The sequence below is a fragment of the Bubalus kerabau genome, chromosome 7 (genome assembly GCF_029407905.1).
Source record: "Bubalus kerabau isolate K-KA32 ecotype Philippines breed swamp buffalo chromosome 7, PCC_UOA_SB_1v2, whole genome shotgun sequence".
NCBI lineage: Eukaryota > Metazoa > Chordata > Mammalia > Artiodactyla > Bovidae > Bubalus > Bubalus kerabau.
The window spans coordinates 94,914,015-94,934,882 of NC_073630.1; the positions used below are offsets into that span (position 1 = coordinate 94,914,015).

General features: G+C 44.9%; 1 protein-coding gene and 1 long non-coding RNA gene across 11 annotated transcripts in view; one reads left to right on the forward strand and one right to left on the reverse strand.

Annotated features, from left to right (window-relative positions):
* PPEF2 (protein phosphatase with EF-hand domain 2) overlaps positions 1-20,868 on the reverse strand; it is a 45,705-nt gene that overhangs the window by 12,952 nt on the left and 11,885 nt on the right. The window contains exons 3-12 of the mRNA XM_055588824.1: positions 17,508-17,635; positions 17,306-17,363; positions 16,188-16,363; positions 14,765-14,879; positions 13,321-13,367; positions 12,390-12,556; positions 11,807-11,843; positions 11,575-11,724; positions 2,382-2,768; positions 954-1,139 (exon numbers count right to left, since the gene is read on the reverse strand). Of these exons, the coding sequence (XP_055444799.1) occupies positions 954-1,139; positions 2,382-2,768; positions 11,575-11,724; positions 11,807-11,843; positions 12,390-12,556; positions 13,321-13,367; positions 14,765-14,879; positions 16,188-16,363; positions 17,306-17,363; positions 17,508-17,635 (1,451 nt within the window). The remainder of the gene's footprint in view (positions 1-953; positions 1,140-2,381; positions 2,769-11,574; positions 11,725-11,806; positions 11,844-12,389; positions 12,557-13,320; positions 13,368-14,764; positions 14,880-16,187; positions 16,364-17,305; positions 17,364-17,507; positions 17,636-20,868) is intronic.
* Positions 1,091-10,668, forward strand: LOC129657986 (uncharacterized). 10 transcript variants are annotated; one of them, XR_008717206.1, is made up of 6 exons: positions 1,091-1,155; positions 2,359-2,516; positions 2,825-5,317; positions 7,544-8,134; positions 9,506-10,076; positions 10,334-10,668. It is a non-coding gene; the product is annotated as an uncharacterized LOC129657986 (long non-coding RNA). The 10 variants fall into 10 exon arrangements; XR_008717204.1 differs by lacking the exon at positions 1,091-1,155 and adding an exon at positions 1,956-2,057; XR_008717208.1 differs by lacking the exon at positions 1,091-1,155 and having other exon boundaries at positions 2,148-2,516; positions 2,825-2,879; positions 3,173-5,317.

The following is a 20,868-nucleotide window of genomic DNA, read 5'->3' on the forward strand; positions in this document are numbered from 1 at the left end:
AAGAAAGGCAAGATGACATTTTTTTTCCTTCCAGATTGAGTTGGTGTAGTGTATTCTTGGTTATCAAAATACTCATAGCTTTGGACTTTGAAATGGTAAATATTCATTATGTGTGAAACAGGATGATATATAACTGTATGATCTTAATTATGTTAAAATGGATGCCTAGTTGTGAAAATACATAAATGAGACCTAGAAGGACATGTCAAATGGTAAACTGCTTGTGATTAGGAATGACTTTGTTTTTTGCTTCTTGTGTTTTCTGGTTTCCTATTATGCACATGTTAACTTTTTTTTTTTTTTCACATGTTAACTTTTAAGAAATAAATGTTATTTTAAAACCTTTAAAAAAAAGAAATGTATACAACTGTTTAACATTCCTGTTAAACACTGTTTACATTAGTTGACCTCAAGCTTTGTTTTCTGCATGGAAACATGTAATTCTCCTGCAGGATTAGTATTCTCGGGGATAGTCTCATTGTAGTAGCGTTAGACCAGCAAATATTGAAGGATTTGGAGATGCCCAGAGATTTAGACAGGATGTTAATTATGCTCCCAAGAAGACAAACAATCCTGAATTCCTGCCTGGGGTGCCGTGCAGAGATCCTGTGACCCTGTTGTGTAGTTGGAGACCTGTGACAGTGGGCAGTGTGACAAAGAGTAGCAAGGTGGCTGGGAAAATACCCAGCCATATTTTCATCCATGAAATGGGGCTCTATCTGCTCTTTACTTTCCTTTCAGTGTATGTATTGGTCGGTGGTGGCCTCAATCAAACTTTGAGTTTTAAAGAGGCTACAAATGCCAAGGATAAATGACAGTAAAGGGCCTTGTTGCTTTGAGCAATGGGTAACAAATATCAGGCTCAGCTGTTTGTGAGGAGCCAGGGCCTTGGCCCATCCATGCCCTGGAGGGGCAACAGGACCACTCCTGTGCTGTAGGAAACACCCACCCACCTTGCGACTGTGGCAGAATTCATAGCCTTCAGGTTTGCACTCGTGTGAGCGGATCAGGAACTGCAGGTGGTACTTCTGTAGCAACCGCTCTGTCACATTAGGCCCAAAATAACAGCCGCCTCCTCGAACAGTGTTGGCCCTGCAGCCCTCCTGAGCCATGGGGTCACTCCACAGTATATCCACCACCTGGAGAGAAAAAAAGGTATGTTTTGCGAAAGGAGACTTGTATTTTAAAGTTTCAATTCTAAGTGGATGTTGAGGTCCCGATCCATAACTCAGTGTAACCCAAACTGACCATCTTTCTTGGAGGTTTCTAGCCTCAGAATCACCTGCGATTCCTCCTCTTTCTCACCACCCTCCATCCAGTCAGCCAACAAGTTCTGCTAATTTTAACTCTTAAGTAATTCTGGATTCTCTCCTTTTCTTTTCTTTATTCAATGAAGCATAAGAAGCTGCCATTTTTGTAGATCAAAAGTGGTTGAAAAAAAACGAGTTCAAGTAATCCTGTTAACTCTACTACATGAGATCACCAGCAGCAGCATCTCCCACCTAGATTACAGTCTCCCTGCCACAATCTTGCCCTGGTGAAATAGTCCATTTAACTGCCAAAGTCATCTGTTTTGGCAAGCACTGTGTGTTCCTCCTCAGTATCCATTCTCCTCCCTTTTCCTTGCTAACAGAACTCTTAGACTGGGGTATTTGGCATGGCACTGTGCTGGCTAAGTACGAGCTTTTCCATTCCCCTTGCAGCTTGGGGTGGCCATGGGATGCAGTTCTGAAGATTCTGGAACAGGTTTTAGTTGCCTGCAAACACAGAGGACGGAGGCTGCTGATATGCTACTTTTGGCTTTGGGCTGCAGCGGTCATCTGATACATACGTCAGCTATGCATAAAACAGCAGCCGATAAATTGTGGCTTACCTTCTCCCCCCAGTGATGCTGAGTCACTAAACCAAGCTTACTCAGACAATACAGCCCACCTGGCACAACTTCCATCTTTATAAAACTGCAGACTATAGGCGTCACTAGGCAAATACTGGGCTTCCCAGGTGGCACTAGTGGTAAAGAAACCCGCCTGCCAATACAGGAGACCCAAGAGATAAGGGTATGATCCCTGGGTTGGCAAGATCCCCTGGAGGATCCCTGGGTCGGGAAGATCCCCTGGAGGAGGGCATGGCATGGAGGGCCACTCCAGTATTCTTGCCTGGAGAATCCCATAGACAGAGGAGCCTGGCGAACTACATATAGCCCAGTTCGCAGGGTTGCAAAGAGTCAGACACGACTGAAGCGACTTAGCACACCAGCAAATACCAGTTTGGGTGCTCTGGCCTCAGGGAGAGAGAAATAAGGACGAAAAGAGCCAGGAGGAGATTGGTTGGGTTTTGTGAAATCCTTGCTTTTTGCAGAGAGCGGCGCCGGCCACACCCACCTGCCTCCACTCCTCCGGTGTGGGTTGCGGCTGCTCCTCGGCATCTGAGTCCACTTCTGACTCCGAGGACGAGGGCTCCTCCTTCTCCTTGATCGCCGGGAAGCCGGCTTGCTGCCGGCACCTCTCCAGCTCCAGGTCTACAGAGCGCCGCACCCTGCGGGAGAGCTCCTTGGGGTCCAGGGGGACGCCGCAGGGGACGCTGGAGGAGCGCCCGGCTCTGTGGGCCTTGTGGGTGCTGGGGCGGAGGGGCGAGGAGGGCAGAGAGCGGCTTTGGGGGAGAAACCACGGGGAGGGTTTCCCGGCAGAACCCGTCTGGTTGGCGTTTCCCTTCTCCTCCGCCTGTTTCTTATTCTCCTTTCTTGTTTGGTACCTCATGGTGGAAACAATCTAAAAGTTGTCAGAAAAGATACAGATGCTTCAATGTAACTTTCTCCCTTTGACAGCAGCACTTTGGCATCAAGTCAGCTGGGCCCCATGGATTGTCCCGATGGTGACAATGTCAGCATAGAACTGAGACTAAGCCTTTCCAAGCTTTTATCGCAATTTGATATCACTGTCATTCAAACACATGATCAGTGGGCTTATACTTTCGGTTTGCATTTCATTTTTCTAGTAATTCACATTTATCATATTTTACAACAGTACTGGTCTGTGACAAATTAAAAATTTATGAAACCTGGCCCTCCACCACAAATAATTGGAGAAATGCTGACCTGTTTCTAGGAACCTAGCGATTTTTAGACAGAGCACCTCTTAGAAGGCGAGCCCTTATTGACTCTCTTGTGCCACAGATGCAAACACAAAGGGGAGGAAATGCAGCCTTGACTGAGGATGGCTGGAATGGGAAAAACCTGATACCTGCTATGACTGGCCACTCACAGGAAGTGCCTGCTGAGGAAGGGCCCGTGAGGGCACCGGAGCGCCTTATTTCAACCTGGACCTAATCGGGAAGATGCTCTTCTTGCCAAAGGGACCAGGTGTGGTTCCTCTCCCTGCCTCAGAGTCATCGTGGTACTGGGACCAAGCTGACAATATAGAGAACACAAGCAGGAGGAATTCTGATCCTGAGCAAGAGTTGGTTCAGGCCGCAGCGCAGACCTGGGGCATCCAGCCAAAGGCAAGAGCAGCCATTCCCAGCATGCCCGAGTGCCGCAGCATCCACAGGGATATCAAGAGAAACGTCTGGTTCACAAAGAAAACGCTTCAGGTGTGTGTGTAATCAAGGAGCGAGAACTTTCTGCAAATAGATCTAAGGACTGCAGTACAAGAAAGCCACATCCCGGTGTGGACTGACTGCGGGCGGGAACAAAGACGGGCACGTGATGTGGCTCGGCAGTACCTGACTGACATTTCAAGAGGGATCCTGATGCAAGAGAAGAGAACAGAGGTTATTCTGTAACACTGGACAAGTGCTAATTACTTCCTAGGCAGTTCTGGCCCTGGGCGAAGACAGCGGGAGTCCAGAGAGTGTGACCGGACTCCTAACCACCTCTTCCCCTCCCTGTTGCCACCTCACAGTCAGGGCCAGTCCACCAGTCCCGCCCCTTCCAGTCCTCAGGTAACTTTATAAGGATGTGTTATCTGCTTCAAGAGGTGTCCCTGACTTTTATTCTTAAGGATAATAGTGTTAATATGTATCGAGCCTCTTCCAAATAGGTGCTATCCAGGGCCCTTTTATGAATACATTGATTAGCCTGAACACCCCTATGCAATAGCATTCTCACTTAATAGTATGTGGGCTCACTCAGTCATGTCCGACTCTGTGATCCCACAGAGTCTGCAGCCCACCAAGCTCCTCTGTGGGATTCTCCAAGCAAGAATACTCTAGTGGGTTGCCATTTCTTTCTCTAGGGAATCTTCCTGACCCAGGGATCCCACCTGAGCCTCTCACGTGTTCTGCATTGGTAGGCGGTTCTTTACCACTGCCACCTGGGAAGCCCTCACTTACAGTACAAGTAAGAACCCCAAGGCACAGAGATATTAAGACTGCACTGGGATGGAATCTAGATAGCTGACTCTGCTGCTGCTACTGCTGCTAAGTCGCTTCAGTCGTGTCCGACTCTGTGCGACCCCATAGACGGCAGCCCACAAGGCTCCCCCGTCCCTAGGATTCTCCAGGCAAGAACACTGGAGTGGGTTGCCATTTCCTTCTCCAATGCATGAAAGTGAAAACTGAAAGTGAAGTCGCTCAGTCGTGTCTGACTCTTTTCGACCCCATACCAGGCTCCTCCGTCCATGGGATTTTCCAGGCAAGAGTACTGGAGTGGGGTGCCATTGCTTTCTCCGAGCTGACTCTAGACCCCCTGCTTCTCTAAGTTTCTGAAACAGTGGGTAAGCGTTAGTGAAATCCATTTCACCTGTAACCTACCTTCACTAATCAAGGCTGTTTTAATTGTCAGTACGGAAGACATGCATGTCCTCCAAGCAGCATGTGGCCTAAATAAGATGTTTGCCCAAGTTGTTTTCTGGGAACTTGGAATCAGCTGTGTCTAGTTCCAGCTGAGCTGACTAAGACTGGATGGGACCACTGACCCTTCAACCAGGCATGCACGAGAGTTCCATTAGTGCCCTTTTGAAGGTGCAGAGCCTGTAGCCTAGTTACGCCTGCTCAGAACCATGATTACTGCAGCTTTTCCTTATCATCTCCCCCCAACTACTCTCACAGCTCAGGTGCCCTGCTTCTTTCTCCCATAAATACCCCGAACCCCTGCCTTCAGGGAAGAGGATTCGAGATTTGTTCTTTAGCCTCCTCACTTGGCTGCCTTGTGAATAAACCCTCTCTTTGCTATAAACTGGCATCTCAGCATTTTGGCTGCAAAGCTAGGGCAGAGGGAACCTGGTTCGGTAACAAATACGGCACACCAGCCAGGAGATAAATCCAGATGGACCTGCTGCCCATGGTTGGTCAACCTGTTGCTGGTATTAAAAGCCTGTGGGTGAGTCCAAACAGTCCCCTTGTCCATCTGTTCCAGGGAGGATCCCCTGGGTTTCCTGGCGAGGTGCAGCCAACATTCAGTGCTTAGTTTTGTAGCTAGGAGGTGATTTGGAGGATTTGGGGTTGGAAGACATCTTGGGGTGAGACGATGTCTTTTGGATGAGTAACCCTGTTCAAGAAATTCACCTGTACCTAGACTGATCGGCAGCTCTGACCTCCATACCCGAGTGAAAAGCCCGGGGCCCATCTGGGTTTGGTTTCATTTTGGTCTTGTCCTTGTCCATCTGTATCTGATTAAGTTGTTAATGACTGGCAATTGGGGATTCAACTTTTTGGTGACTGTAACAGGGACCCTTGGAAAAATTTCTTTGCTGCAACCACCTGAAAGTTGAGTCCATTCAAAAGGGGGGAAAATTGATTCAATTCCCCCTGGAACATGATTTAATACATCCCTGCTGTCACTTTATAATACTTCAGGTTTACTGTCTGGACACCAGGCACAGATGAATATCGGTTTGTGCACAACTTAAGGGATATTAATCAAACTGTAGAAGATATTCATCCAGGAGTCCCTAACTCATACACTCTGCTCAGAACTTTTTCTGGAGATTTGTGTTGGCTTACTGCATTAGACTTGGATTCCCTTTTTTTGTATACCCATGAGTTTTGAATCCTAAGAATCTTTAGATTTGAATAGTAAGATCTAGATACAGAAGTTCAGCAAGAATACCGCTGGATAGTAGTCCCACAGGGATTTTAAAATACTCCCACGATATTTGGAGAAATCCTGGCAAAAGATTTGAGGGACCCTCAGCTAAGCGAGGAGAAGGCAATGGCACCCCACTCCAGTACTCTTGCCTAGAAAATCCCATGGACAGAGGGGCCTGGTAGGCTGCGGTCCATGGGGTTGCTAAGAGTCGGACATGACTGAGCGACTTCACTTTCACTTTTCACTTAGAGAAGGAAATGGCAACCCACTCCAGTGTTCTTGCCTGGAGAATCTCAGGGACGGGGGAGCCTAGTACGAGGCCATCTATGGGGTCGCAAAGAGTCGGACACAACTGAAACGACTTAGAAGCAGCAGCAGCAGCAGCTAAGCGAGGCAGCCTTGATCCAGCTTGTGGATGATATTCTGATTGCTAGTAAGACAAAGGGCACCTCAGACCAGGACACAGTTTTGACTCTGAACTTTCTGGTTGAACAAGGCTATAAGGTGTTCAAGAAAAAGTCACACTTTTCTGTCCTCTGCTAAATATTTGGGTTTTGAACTCCCGCAAGTACAGACCTGCTCCCTGACAGGAAGCTCTAGCCAGGATTCCCATCCCTACTACCAAAAGACAATTGCAGGGGGACTTTCCTGGCTGTCCAGTGGTTGAAACTCCACACTTCCACTATAGGGGGCATGAGTTTGGTTCCTGGTCAGGGAATTAAGATCCCACATGCCATGCAGCACAGTCAATACATAAATAAATAAACTGCAGGGGTTCCTAGGAATGGCCAGGTTCTGCCTCATCTGGATCCCCAATTTTGCACTCGCTGCAAAACCCTTTTAGGAAGCTCTTTTAAAGGAGGCTTCCCTGCTGGCTCAGATGGTAAAGAATCTGCCTGCAATGCAGGAGACCCAGGTTTGACCCCTTGGTAGGGAAGATCCCCTGAAGAAGGGAATGGCAACCCACTCCAGTATTCTTGCCTGGAGAATCCCATGGACAGAGGAGCCTGGTGGGCTACAGTCCATGGGGTCACAAAGAGTTGGACACGACTGAGTGACTAACACTTTCACTTTAAAGGAGGAGACATGAATCTCTAGACTCAACTAGGGAAATGCCATAGAGCATTCCAGGTTATCAAAGAAAAAAACTAACTGCCCTGGCTTTAGGTCATCCAGATATCAGAAAGCCCTTTGACTTATTTGTTCATGAGAGACAAGGAATCAGCCTTGGAGTCCTGACGTGGAACCTGGGTAGCATAAGGAGCCTGCTGAGTATTTCTTAAAGCAATTAGATACAGTTACTAAGGGATGGCCAGTTTGTCTTTGGGCTGTAGCAGTGACCTGTGATCTTTTACCAGAAGTGGAGAAATTTATATTAGGACAACCTGCCACAGTGCATATCCCTCACTGTTTATTTTTCCTCCTAGAACAGAGGGGGAGGATATTAGTTAACTTCAGGAAGATGTGGAAAGTATCAGGCTATATTATTGGATAATCCTAATGTCACTCTGAAAACAGCCTCCACCTTGCATCCTGCCAGTGTGCTCCCAAATAATGCTGAAGAGCTTATGCATGATTGTATTCCGATAATTGAACCAGTCTATTCCAGCCATCCCAACCTGATGGACCAGCCACTGGAGAAACCAGACCTTGAGATGTTCACAGATGGAAGCAGCTTTATGGATCAGGAAGAATGCAAAGCTGAGTATGTGGTGGTAACTCACCAAAATACCCTGGAAGCAGAAGCTTTTCCCCCAGGAATCTCTGCACAAAAGGGAGAACTAAGATGAGAGCCCTCCATCTATGTAAGGCTAGGAGAGTAACTGTTTTCACTGATTCTAAAGTATGCTTTCTTGGTGACCCATGTTCATAGGGCCATTTGGAGAAAGGACTGTTAACTGCAGGGAATAAGGAACTTAATCCTGCTGAAGAAATTTTAACCTTATTAGAAACTGTCATGGAGCCAAAAGAATGAATGTCCACTGTTCAGGACATCAGAAAGCAGATTGTGTGACTGCTGGAAGGAATAATCTGGCAGATCAAGCAGCAAAGCCAGCAGCCAGGAGCACCTAGGTCCCAGAGCTGGCTCTGGTCGCCGATGTAGATCTGGTAAGATACTATCTATTTTCTTGAAGATTTAAGGCCAATGAATGGGATCTGATTGGAGTCCTGGTCATTCTCAGGATGCTGACTCTGGGAAGGCTGGGATTATAATGCATATAGTAAGGTCCTTGTACCTGAACACCTTACAGAAGGTGTAACATTATGTACACCCGAGTACCCACTGTGGGAGAGATAGCACCCTCTAGTGGATTTGCAAATGTATTACAGGACCAAACATGCAAAGGACAATTCAAAAGCTGATGCACGATACTGGATGCTTGGGGCTGGTGCACTGGGACGACCCAGAGGGATGGAATGGGGAGGGAGGAGGGAGGAGGGTTCAGGATGGGGAACACATGTAAACCTGTGGCGGATTCATTTTGATATTTGGCAAATCTAATACAGTTATGTAAAGTTTAAAAATAAAATAAAATTTAAAAAAAAAATAAATAAAACCATAAAAAAAAAAAAAAAAAAAAAAAGCTGATACAGACATGCATGGTGTGTGCTAAAAATAATCCTAAAACTGGGACACTGCCTTTAATCAAAGGAGTTCAGACTCCAGGTGCTTGACGGGGAAATGATCAGTGACTTCACTGTGATGCCAGTAGTCACTGGAAACCTTAGGCCCTTATTAGTTATTTGTGAACACTTGTACTGGCTGGATAGAAGCATTTCCTTGCTGGCCTGAAAACTCATGAGGTTGTTAAAGCTCTCATAAAAAAAATAATTCCTAGGTTTGGGTTACTTATGTCCATTTTGAGTGACAATAAAGGGGCCTTTATAGCAAGACTATCTCAAGAAGTATCTGGAGCTTTAAACCTTCTTTGGAAATTACATGCTTCTTGACAACCCCAATCTACTGGCAATACGGAAGAGGAATCGCACTCTTTTTTTTAAAGACTATAGCTAAAAGTTGTCAGGAGATTACTTTAACCTGTGATAAAGCCTCACTGGTTGCCCTACTTCCAGTTGAAGGTAGCCCTTAGAAGTGAAAGTTGCTCAATCGTGTCTGACTCTTTGTGACCCCCATGGGCTATACAGTCCATGGAATTCTCCAGGCCAGAATACTAGAGTGGGTAGCCTGTTCCCTTCTCCAGGGGATCTTGCCAACCTAGGGATTGAACCCAGGTTTCCCACATTGCGGGCGGATTCTTTACCAGCTGAACGACGAGGGAAGCCCAGGCCTTAGAAGCAGGTGCCAGTTGAGCAACTATGAAATGTTGTTCTAGAGACCCTGCCATTGTTTCAGAACTAGTTTGAGATCCAGAAGGAATTCAATTAAGGAACATAGACACTGTCGGGTATGTAGAATCACTGGAAGCTACTTTCACAGCTCTATGTAAGTTTACTTCTAGCGGTTAATGTTTCCCACAGATGTTCGCCCGTGCCACTGCTGTCCTGGAGGCTGGATCCTGGAGAAATCTTGGGAGAATAAACATCCAGAAAACCAGCCCAAGTGTTGGCCCTGATCACTGATGTGGATCTCATAAGATGCTATCCAAAGTATTTTCCTGAAGACTTAAGGCCAATGAATGGGGATCAGATTGGAGTCCTAACCATTCTCAGAATGTCGACTCTAGCAAGTGTGGGTCTTGTAATGGACATAGCAAGGTCCTTGTACCTGAACAACTTATGGAAGGTGTTATTTTTCTTTTTTTAGAATTTTATTTTTAATTAAAGAGTAATTAGTGGAAGGTGTTATTATTTTTAGCACATACCGTGCATTTCTGTATCACCTTGCTGGACTGGATCTTGTGATACTCATGACCCATTTCCCTGGTGAAGTTGAAGGGAATTAAGCCATGGATCCATCACACTGGAGTTAAGATGGTCCCACAGAGATCAAAGGAGCCACCACATCCTGCCTACAGGAATGCACTAAGTTCTGACCAATGGGATGAGAGCAGAAGAGATGTTTGCAACTTCTTCACTATGTCTTTAAAGGGTAGGATATTCTTCTTCCTTTCATTCCTCTACTGTATTGCTTGGAATGCAGGTGTGGTGGCAAGCTATCTTGAGCTATGCACATGAGGGCATGGGGATGTCACTCTAAGGGTGGCAGAGTAACAAGACATAAGAAGCCCTGGTGCCTGGACAACCGAGTACACAAAGCTGCCACACCAGCCAAGAAGTGCTTGTTTCCAGATTCTAACTCAGGTCTGTCTGATTTTAAGGCCACACTCTTTCATTTATGTCTCATAGGGGTCGCAAAGAGTCGGACACGACTGAGCGACTGAACTGAACAGAAGAGTGTGACAGAGGATGAGATGGTTGGATGGCATCACAGATTCAATGGATGTGAATTTGGGCAAACTCTGGGAGATGGGGAGGGACAGAGAGGCCTGGTGTGGTGCAGTTCATGGGATTGCAAAGAGTCGGACACCACTTGGCAACCGAACGACAACAGCATAGACTTTTACAGTAAGTCTTTGTATATATGAACCTACAGGTTGCAAACTTCCAAAGACGTGCCTGCCAGCCCCTGTGTGCCAGCTATTAAACTGTACTACTGTACTTTTCAAGGTACTGTCCTGTAAGATTTAAAGTGTTTTTTGTGTCTGTTTTTTAATGTATGTATTATTTGTGTGAAAAGTGCTATAAACCTATTACAGTACAGTACTGTATAGCTGATTATGTTGGGAACCTAGGCTAACTTGGGACAAATTGGACTTATGAATGTGTTCTTAGAACCAAATTTGTTTGTATATACAGAACTTACTGTACATCAATTAGAGTTGCCCAGAGTAGACTGGCTTATGTGGAATGAGTTCTCTGTTTTCGGAACTGCTCAAGGATGTCATAGCAGGGATTCATTCCTGTGTGGATGGGCAGTTGGAGGAGAGAGGCTATAATATACGATTCAAGGGTAAGAGTCTATGATTAAGAGAAAACAGAATCATTGCTTCTTTTTTTGGCTGCACTACACAGCTTGCAGGGTCTCAATCCCTGCAGTTAAACTCAACAACCATGTTTTAAGCGCTTACTATATGCAAGGAAAGTGCTAGCACAAATACAAAATAAGCAGAGATGGTATTAATACTTGTCCTAAAGGAACTTAACAAAAACAAGCAGGAGGAGGGGGAGTGTAAAAAACAGAAAACCTTATACCCCAATAGTTTCTATTTTTTCTGTTTCATTTTGGAAGTGGAAAATTAGAAAGCAAAGGTTCTAGGGAGTTCCCCGGCAGGTCCAGGGGTTAGGCTTCAACAGATGGCAGTAGCTGCCATTCCCCACCATCATCCATGGCAAATGTGAATGGATCACAGCACACCTGCTCCAGCAGTGGATTCCCAATCCTCCGTTCAAAGATTTAATGTATTCTCTTAGCCCTTATTAGTCAGCTGGAGTCAGCATGGAGTCAAGATGACATCTGTTTTACGTTCGTTGGCAGTGACGCCTGGCATTATACAGAAATCCACGTTAGTTTAATGCTCAGTCAGTACCTTGTGCCTGTCTAGTTTAGCCAAGAGCTCCAAGTCAGTCCTGTCTGACACTCCACCGTGAAGAATCAGGACTTTCTCATCAACCAGAGTGGCCAGTGGAAGCCAGCAGAACACATCTTGCAGTAGTTTTAGTATTTTCTTGCCGTGTATCTGAAAACATGATACTAAGTTTTAAATAATGCACTTGATTTATCTGCACTGAGAGAAACTTTTGCTTTTAAGAGCTGCATACCTTATATTTATGCATCACTTCCTTGGTAAAACCATATCTAGAGTTAGAAGCAGAAACAGATATTAAATTTAGTGATATTATGTATGGCACAGTTGCATTTTTATAAAAATGCATATTCTATATGTATACCTATGGCTGATTCATGTTGATGTATAGGAGGAACCAACAAAATATAATAAAGCAATTATCCTCCAATCAAAAATAAAAAAAATATATAGAGAAAAAACATTGCAAAATAATTGCCAACTGTTTAAAATTATAATATTATCTGTGGGTAGAAATATGGGATACTTCAATTTTCTTTTGCTTATCTGTATTTTGTACATTTTCTATAGTGAACCCTTACTGTTTGTATGATTAAAGTGTTTGGCCATGTGAAAACAAATGTAATAGTTTTATTAGAATAGTAGGATAATGTGTAAACTTTTAAGAAAGTCTTTTAAAATGGTATCTATTGTGTATTCCACTTTATAAACTTGAAGACTGCTTTAAAAATGCATCTAACAAATAAGAAGCTCTGGAAAAATAACTTCACAGTTGCAACCAGTAAAGACCAAATCCCCAAGCGTGTTTTGGTTTGTACCGTAAGTTCACAATATGGTCCTCATGGTTTCCTCGGTTAAGATGGAACTCTTTTGGGTAAACCAACATGAAGGCAAAGAGAACCATTAGGATCTCGACTGAATCCTTCCCTCGGTCCACAAAGTCGCCATTGAATACATAGGCCCGCTCTGGTGATGGGAGGCCGTTCTTCCAAACGAGCGTCAAGTCCAAGAAGAAACAGTGGGAGGAAGGAAATAGGAAATCAGGTCAAGCCATTGTGCATCTGACAGTCACATCAGGCCTGAAAGCCAGTACTGTGCTGTCTGGCTCTTTTCCAAACGGGAAATGTCAGTAAAGGATGTAAATATTGGAAATACTTGCTGCTGGTCTCGTATTTCCTTTCTAGCCAGGCCGAGGTTATGACATGCTCACCAAAATAAATGTGTTCATTATCCAAATGCACAGTGTTGCCAGATGGTTTGTGCCAAGGGCACTGAACTTGTAATTCCAAGGCTCATTTTAAGTTCTGGCCATTCTGTCTCTAACTGGCAAAAATAATAATAGCTGCCATACATTTCTCAGGATTTAACAAGACAATACATCAGAAAATGCTTTGTGTTAATTACATTAGTGGAATAGTTATCACATACAAAGCATTTGGTAACTAAAAATAGGTATGAAAATAGCTTTCAGTTGCTTTGATAATAAATAATTTTCTCTATTTAGTACTTGATTTTCTTTTTCCAAATAATGATTTTATTAACCATAGATTTTCTGTTTTTTAAACAGCCTACAAAAATACACTATAATACAATAATCATTTTTATATTCTGCATTTGCTACAAAGTAGCAAATATTACTCAAATATTTTAAAATACAAGTAATACTTAAGCATTTTTTAATAGATACTGTATGTGAACTTCTAAATTAAACCTCAGAACAAGACAGGAACATAATTTGAGGGTTCCTACCTTATAAAATATAAATATTAAGTCATCCAACTGGCCATGTAAATCTCCTAAACAAAGAAAAAAATAACAGTTTTGAATGATCTTCACCATTGTTTCTAATTTTTACTATAAAAAAATACTCATTGTATACCTAAAACTAATGCAATTATGTCAGCTGTAACTCAATTTAAATAAAAATACCCAGGAAAACATGATAAAAATATGGTCACTCATTTTTCCATATATAAGACAGGGACAAATAATTAGCTGCTTCCTAGGTGGTTAAGTGGCAAAGAATCCACCTGGCAACGCAGAAGACGTGAGTTTGATCCCTGGATTGGGAAGATCCCCTGGAGAAGCGAAATGTTACCCACTCAAGTATTCTTGCCTGGGAAATTTCATGTACAGAGGATCCTGGTGGGCTATATAGTCCCATGGGTCAGAAAAAGTCAGACATGACTTAATGACTAAACAACAAAATATTAGCTTCCCTGTTGCAAGGTTAGTTAATATTGAAAGCAGAAAGCATGATATTTCTTCTGTATGAGTATCACAAACAGTAAATGACAAATTTTTACTAAAGCAGAAATGGGACAGAATGGTGTAGGGCTGAAAGCCTGGATGAGAACTGGAGAGATTTCTGCCCCATCTTAAAGTAAGAAGCTGGTACTCACTTATGTGGGTCAGTGTTACAAGATTTTTCAAGAAGTTGGAAATCTAGATTTTAACATGAAATCCTTCCAACTTTCAAACGCTGGAAACTAGAAATTTAAGAATATTTTGAAGCAGACAAGACACATCGCAGGCTGCGTGTGGCCCTGGAAGTGCTGGTTTACAGCCCCTGTGTGTTCTCGTCTCCCCTATAATGGGTATTGGATGAGGAAATGGCAACCCACTCCAGTGTTCTTGCCTGGAGAATCCTGTGGACAGAGAAGCCTGGTAGGCTGCAGTCCATGGGGTCGCACAGAGTCGGACACGACTGAGGCGACTTAGCAGCATAATGGATATTAAAACATCACTGATCATATAAGGAGATGGAGAAAGTTGTCATTAACAGGATTTCTCTCTAAGAGGAAATGTAGATGGAAGGCATCATTTGCTAGGCATTTAGACCTGTTCAGGTACAATAAATAAACTTGTCTTCTAACAAGCGAAGGTCTAGTTATTTGCTGGAATTCTGTTCTGAATGGACAGCATAAGTTTGGGGCCAAATCTGAATCTCCTGGAAAAATCAAGAAGAGGCTGGGCCCTCTGGCCTACAGTTCTCCTTCATGGCACCTGCCCTCCCCACCCCCATTTTAAGAAATTGTGGAATAAATATGTAAACATATTCAGTATGAAGGCATGAAGCTGGCCTGCCCACATGGCCATCAGGACCCCTCTAGCCCTCCCCTCTCTCCCCCACAACAGGCAGAATTTTCTGGTTCGTGTCCAGCACATAAAGCCACTTCTGACTGGCTCTTACCACACACTGTGATTTCCTCGCTGTAACAAGTGGAGACCCGGTTGATGTTTGGCAGTTGTACCAGGTGTTTCCTGGCTTCATGCAAAAGATTCAAGACATAGCGAGCATGGAGCCTCTACTAGGAAGAAGAGCAGGGAGGGGACAAAGAAACACATATTCATGAAGGAAGACGAATTTACCACTGAATGACCCCAAGACCGCGTTAAGTGACCCTAGTAAACTGCTCCTGGGACCTATGCACAGATCGTTTCTTTTTCACTCATCCTCTGCCCTTGCTCACGTTTTTCATCATCCTTCAAATACTGAACCAATGTCCTCTTCCTTCCTACCCTGTGTAACCCTTCCTTGCCTTTAGCTAGGGAGAAACATATGATTGTTTTATGAAGAAGTGCATATACACTGATGGTATCAGTGATCCTGACATTACTGGGAAAATCATCCCAGCTTCTGCAGTGAATTGTCTTCATGTGAAATAAGGGGAAGGATTGGAATCTGGCCTAAGAGCCGGAATCTGGCCACTTTTCACTACCTCTACCGCCCGGGTTTCAAGCTTGGACTATATTACAGTAGTCTCTTGACCCAACTCCCTGTTTCAGCCCTTGCTCCCTACACTCTATTCATCAAACAGTATGACTATTTTAAAAAGAAAGCTGGATTATATCATTTCTGTGCTCATGGTTTCCCCATCTCCTTCAAAAGACTGAGTCTACCCTACTTACCCCTCTGTCTCCATCTCCTGATACTTGTTTCCTGGTTCCCTCCTCTCCAGCCCCAGTGGCCTTGCTGATGTCCTGGAGCAGTCCAGGCGAGGTCTTGCCCAGGGCCTTTCCATCTATTCCCTCTGCCTAGAACTCTTTCCCCAGATGTACACGTGGCACACTCCCTCGCCACGTTCGACCCTTGCTCAGAAATCACCTTTTTAGTAATGCCTTCCCAGATCACTCTGTAAAAGTGCCATCTCTCCCACCAGGAACTTAGCTTTTGCTCTGACATAGCTCTATCACCTAATATATTACATATTTTATATATATATATATAATGTATATATGATATATTATTTATTACTAATTTGTTATTTATTATGTCTCCCCACTAAAATGTTACCCCTCTGCAGGCAGAGATTTGTGTCTGTTTTGTTCACTGTTCAGTGCAGTATCTGGAACAGTGCCTGCCCATGGCAGTGCTCAATATCTGTGAGATGAATGAACAAAGAGATTACACGATTAGGAGGAGGGGTTTTCAATATATAAAACCGGGCTGATCAACCACAAGGTCCTGGCTAAGAAAAGGGCGAGTGGCTCTCTCTGGTGGATCCCTGACATGAACACCCTAAATCCAGGGCCATTCCTTTTGCATTGCCTCTACTCTGCTGCTACACTTTACATGCGATAGCTGGTGACCCAGGACCCTGGAGTGAGCTTACTTGTTTTCCTCTGAAAGCTTCCACCAGGGCAGTTGCATGGTCAGGAAGGAGCGGGAAGGAGAGGCGTGGCCCTGTGTAACTGTCCGGTACCTCGATGGAGTCATAATCACCGCAGTTCTGCGTTTCGAAGGCCTGGGGGGATCGCTCCTCAGTGAACATGCGGTTCAGGAAGTCCCCTAGGCAGCACAGAAAGGGTGGGCAGGCTTAGAGCAGGCCTTCAGACTCAGGCAATACCGAGTCTATTCCCTGGACCGTGTTCATTCCCTGGAGGGGACGTGGCCGGTTGGGCAAGGTCGCCAACACGGGAGGAAAACGTAGAAGGCCAGGTCATGGGAATCTAGGATGGGCAGGAGAAAGGTTATGTTATCATGTCAAAGCCATTTGACTTTTATTTTAAGAGACTGACTTAGAAAGTACAGAGACTTAGGGGCTTAGGTTGGTAAGCAGGAGGAAAGGGGTACTGGGGAAATGAACATATTTTCAATATGTTTCCCATATTTTTCTACATTTACTTCTTTTTGTCCCCCTTCTCTACAAGGATGGTGTTTTAAAAAAAATTAATGCACATTTAATTTTCTTAAAATTTTAAGTGGAAGTTCACAGGCATTTCTGGGGTACTTAGTACGGCAGATGCCTCAGACTCTCGGGCAATTGATTTCCAAAGGCCGACCGAGCATTGCTGCTTGAGGGCTTCCCCTGGATCTGCAGAGAGGCCGGATGCACGTGAATGACCCCTCCCATCCGCCCCTCCCAGCAGCTCCCACCAGAGACTCTCAGGAGTTGATATAGACTCCAGTTCCTGCCGCCTTCAGGCTGGAGGCTTCCTGGGCTGTGTTTTGCGTTATTTCCCTGACAAACTGCCGGTTTAGCTCCCCACTCCTTCACTGTGTGCCTCCCTTTTCCTGAGCCCCTCCTCCACCTCCCAGTGCTTCCTGTATTTACCAAATAAACTCCTTGTGCTCAAACTCTTGTCTCCAGGTCTGCTTGCAGGAGAACCTCCTTGCTCATTCCCTGGCCGTCACTAGATTCACATTCTCACTCCCCGTGCACCCCCGGCCTCACCCTGATGTCTCTGACCCTCAGACCGGAGGACCCGCCGGGCGGCATTTCATACTCACTCTCATTGTGACTGCTGGGGGTGAAGTGATCCACAAGGTAGCTGAAGAAATTGTGGAGCTGCAGAGAAACCCAAGCAATTATGGCTTTAGAGACAGAAGGGGAACCCAGGAGTGATCCACATCCTTCCAGGCCCCTGGGGCTTGCTGCCCGGGGTGCTGAGGGGCAGAGCTGGAGGTGGTCCCGTCCCACATCCCGGCACACCTTGACCTGGTCTTGCTGCCCGGCATACTCGATGGACTGGAAGATGCTCCAGGTGCAGCGCCGCCTCATCTCCAGGCGGGCCACGTAGCGTCGGTACCACCTCTGGATCAGGGCTGCCGCCCTGAAGGCTGTGACACAGATGGAAAAGCCAGTCTGTGAGATGGGACTCCTGGGGCCTAGCGGGAAGCTGAGGGTGGCGGGGGCACGATGGGGCGAAAGCACTACATTGTGCCATCAAATAGGAAGGATTTGCCCCACTGATGGCCAGGGAGCCCGAGTCCCCCTTCCGGCCCCCATCCCTCCTCCAGTCTTACCTGTTATACTCATGTCACTGGAGGGTTATTGGAATTCCCACTGTTTAATGAAAACTTTTATACATGTAGAGGTGGAAAGCTTGGATTCTGAGAAGGACATGTAAACTGGGGAGGCTGCAAGGTTGCAGTATACTTGAAGAGTGGGAAGATGCAGATAGTACTCAGCCATTAACAGAGAATGAAGTTTTGCCACATGTGTCTGTGTGTGTATGTGTGTGTGTAACTTGGATGGACTTGGAGGGCATTAGGCTAAGTGCAATAAGTCAGAGATAGGCAGATACTGTGTGATATCACATATGTGGAATCTAAAGACTACAACAAACTAGGAAGCAAACTAGTATAACAAAAAGGAAGCAAACTCACAGATCTAGAGAACAACTCCCAGATCTAGTGGTTGCCAGTGGGAGACGTAAGTGGGTAGGGGCAATATAGAGGTGGGGAGTATGAGGTACAAACTATTAGGTATATAATAAGCTACAAGGATATATTGTACAACACAGGGAATATAGCCAATATTCTATAACAACTGTAAATGGAAATTCACCTTTGAAAACTGTATAAAAAAATAAATACATTCAAATGCAAAAAAAAAAAAATGGAGTGGGATGATGCGGGGGTCACAGGGTGGGAAGGATATTTTGATACCAGGTGGCTCAGATGGTAAAGAATCTGCCTGCAATGCAGGAGACCCAGGTTTGATCCTTGGGTTGGGAAGATCCCCTGGAGAAGGGCATGGCCACCCACTCCAGTATTCTTGCCTGGGGAATTCCATGAACAGAGGAGCCTGGTGCGCTACAGTCCATGGGATTGCAAAGAGTCGGACACGACTGAGCGACTAACATAATAGACAGGATGTCAGGAGTCTGGTTCTGAGCCTGGAAATGCCCTGACCAGCTATGTAGCCTCAATCCAGTCAACTTTCTGGGCCTCAGAGTCCTCATCTAGAAAAGGAGATGAACTAGATGATGAGTGGGGGGAATAAACATGCATCACTACATACTATCATGTCAGGTGGGGGTCAGGGCTTGCTGTCCCCATATTCACTCTATCCCTGTGGCTTGTATCCCCATCACCTCACATCCAGGATGGTGCTGACTGTCCAATCCGAAGGGCAGTCTGTGGACTTAAGACCTGTGCTGGGTGCTCATGTACTGCAGGATGGCTTGAGGAGGTTTCATTCTTCCTTTGAGCTTTAGGACCTTTAGTCAACTACTGCTGCCAGAGAAGAGGACAGCTGTCCACATGAGTGACTAGACTCTCCTTAAACTCCTGGGCCTGAAAGTGCCCCCAGGGATGAATGGAGCCTTTGTGGATAAAGCTGGATTACAAAGGAAACCCAGCAGGTTCACTCAGGTCAACCTCGTGAAAAGCAGACAGATTGATTTAATATATTTAGCTGGCATTAGAGGGCTTGTGGAATTCTTGCTGATATCCCTAAGAGGAGATCCAACAGTGAGTGGGAAAAGAGAACCTTGAGAGGAATTTAAGCAAAGCTGAATTTGATTTTCCGTGAGGAAAAAAATGTCATACACTAAGTATGTTCCAAAGGCACTCACAAAATAATAAGTGACAAAGACTAAATTATGTAAATCCCCATTCAGAATAGTGAATGCAACATCCAGAATAAGTGGTCCTTACCTAAAGTAACGCTTTAGGAATTCAGGGCAAACACACAGACATCTGCTCCTCACTATGACTCTGACATGGAGCCCAGGAATCTGCAGGTTCAACAAGCTCCACGCATCATCCTCACTTGTGCCGAAGTGTGAGCAACACTGAGGAACATCATGGCCACCAAGTTTCCGTGAAAATGTCGTTTGCCAACTCCTTGCCTCAGGCATTTTAAGGCAAATGCTGCCGACTAGACATACACTCAGCTCCGCTTCGGCTACTCAGGGCAGGGAAAGCGGGTAGTACCTCTGTGTCCACTCTCCCAAGCCTCCATCTAGAACCTGGGTTAGCTTTCATTGAGATGGCCGCTGTGAGGTACAGCGTAGTCTAAGGACCTCCACTCCATCCTCCGTTCCCTACAGTGCAATATAAGATGCTTGGGTTTCCCCTCCTCAGCCATGTACAGAGTACATCCTATAGGAAAAGTTACAGACACACCTGGCTGCGAAAACTCCACACTGAGGACCAGGCAACCACCTGGGGAGACAGAAGTCCAGGTGAAGAACCATCCCGGAAGCTGAACCTCCAGCTGCAGCTGTCCTGAGGGTCATAGGCAAACCATCAAGCTGGGCCCTTGGCAAATTCCTGACCCACAAAATCACGAGCAGAATAAAATGGTTGTCTTAAGCCACTAAGTTTTGAGGCCGTTTATTATGCAGCACCAGATAATTGGAATGTGAATTGTATACATGTTTTATAAAATTATAGAACAAATTTAAATCAAAACAAAAAAAATCAATGTTTAAAAAGCAAATGTTAAACGAGAGAATCTAACCTTTTATGCACTGGTGGAATAACCATGTAGAAAGGAGTTCTTTCAAATGACTTGGAAATTCAGGAATTGTATATGACTAAGTGGATATACTCAAAGGGCAAAAAGAACTACAAAAAAGTCTTAAGGAGTTTTCAGTAATCATATTGTTGTAATAGTACTGTTATTGTATTTCTGATACTGATTTATATACTGTAGGATAAAGTAAATAATACCATACTGGTATCATTATTAATAAAGAGAAAGGAGATAGAATGTCAAAGTTGTTAGGTAAAATTATTGTGATCCTAAGTATAAATTGTCCATTAAAATAATGCATATTTTCCAGATCTGTTCATTGAAAAAGTATAGGAAGTAATGACCAGCCTGGTCACGAACACCCCAAACCCTGGAGAAATAGTGATTTCTAATCTGGAGACAAAAGTATGCAAGATGAGCGTGGGATGTGTTGCCAAACTAGAAAGGAGGCCATGAGTTTATAAAGATACTTAAGCTCATAGTAACAAGTGAAAGTGAAAGTCGCTCAGTCATGTCTGACTCTTTGTGACCCCATGGACTATACAGTCCATGGAATTCTTCAGGCCAGAAAACTGGAGTGGGTAGC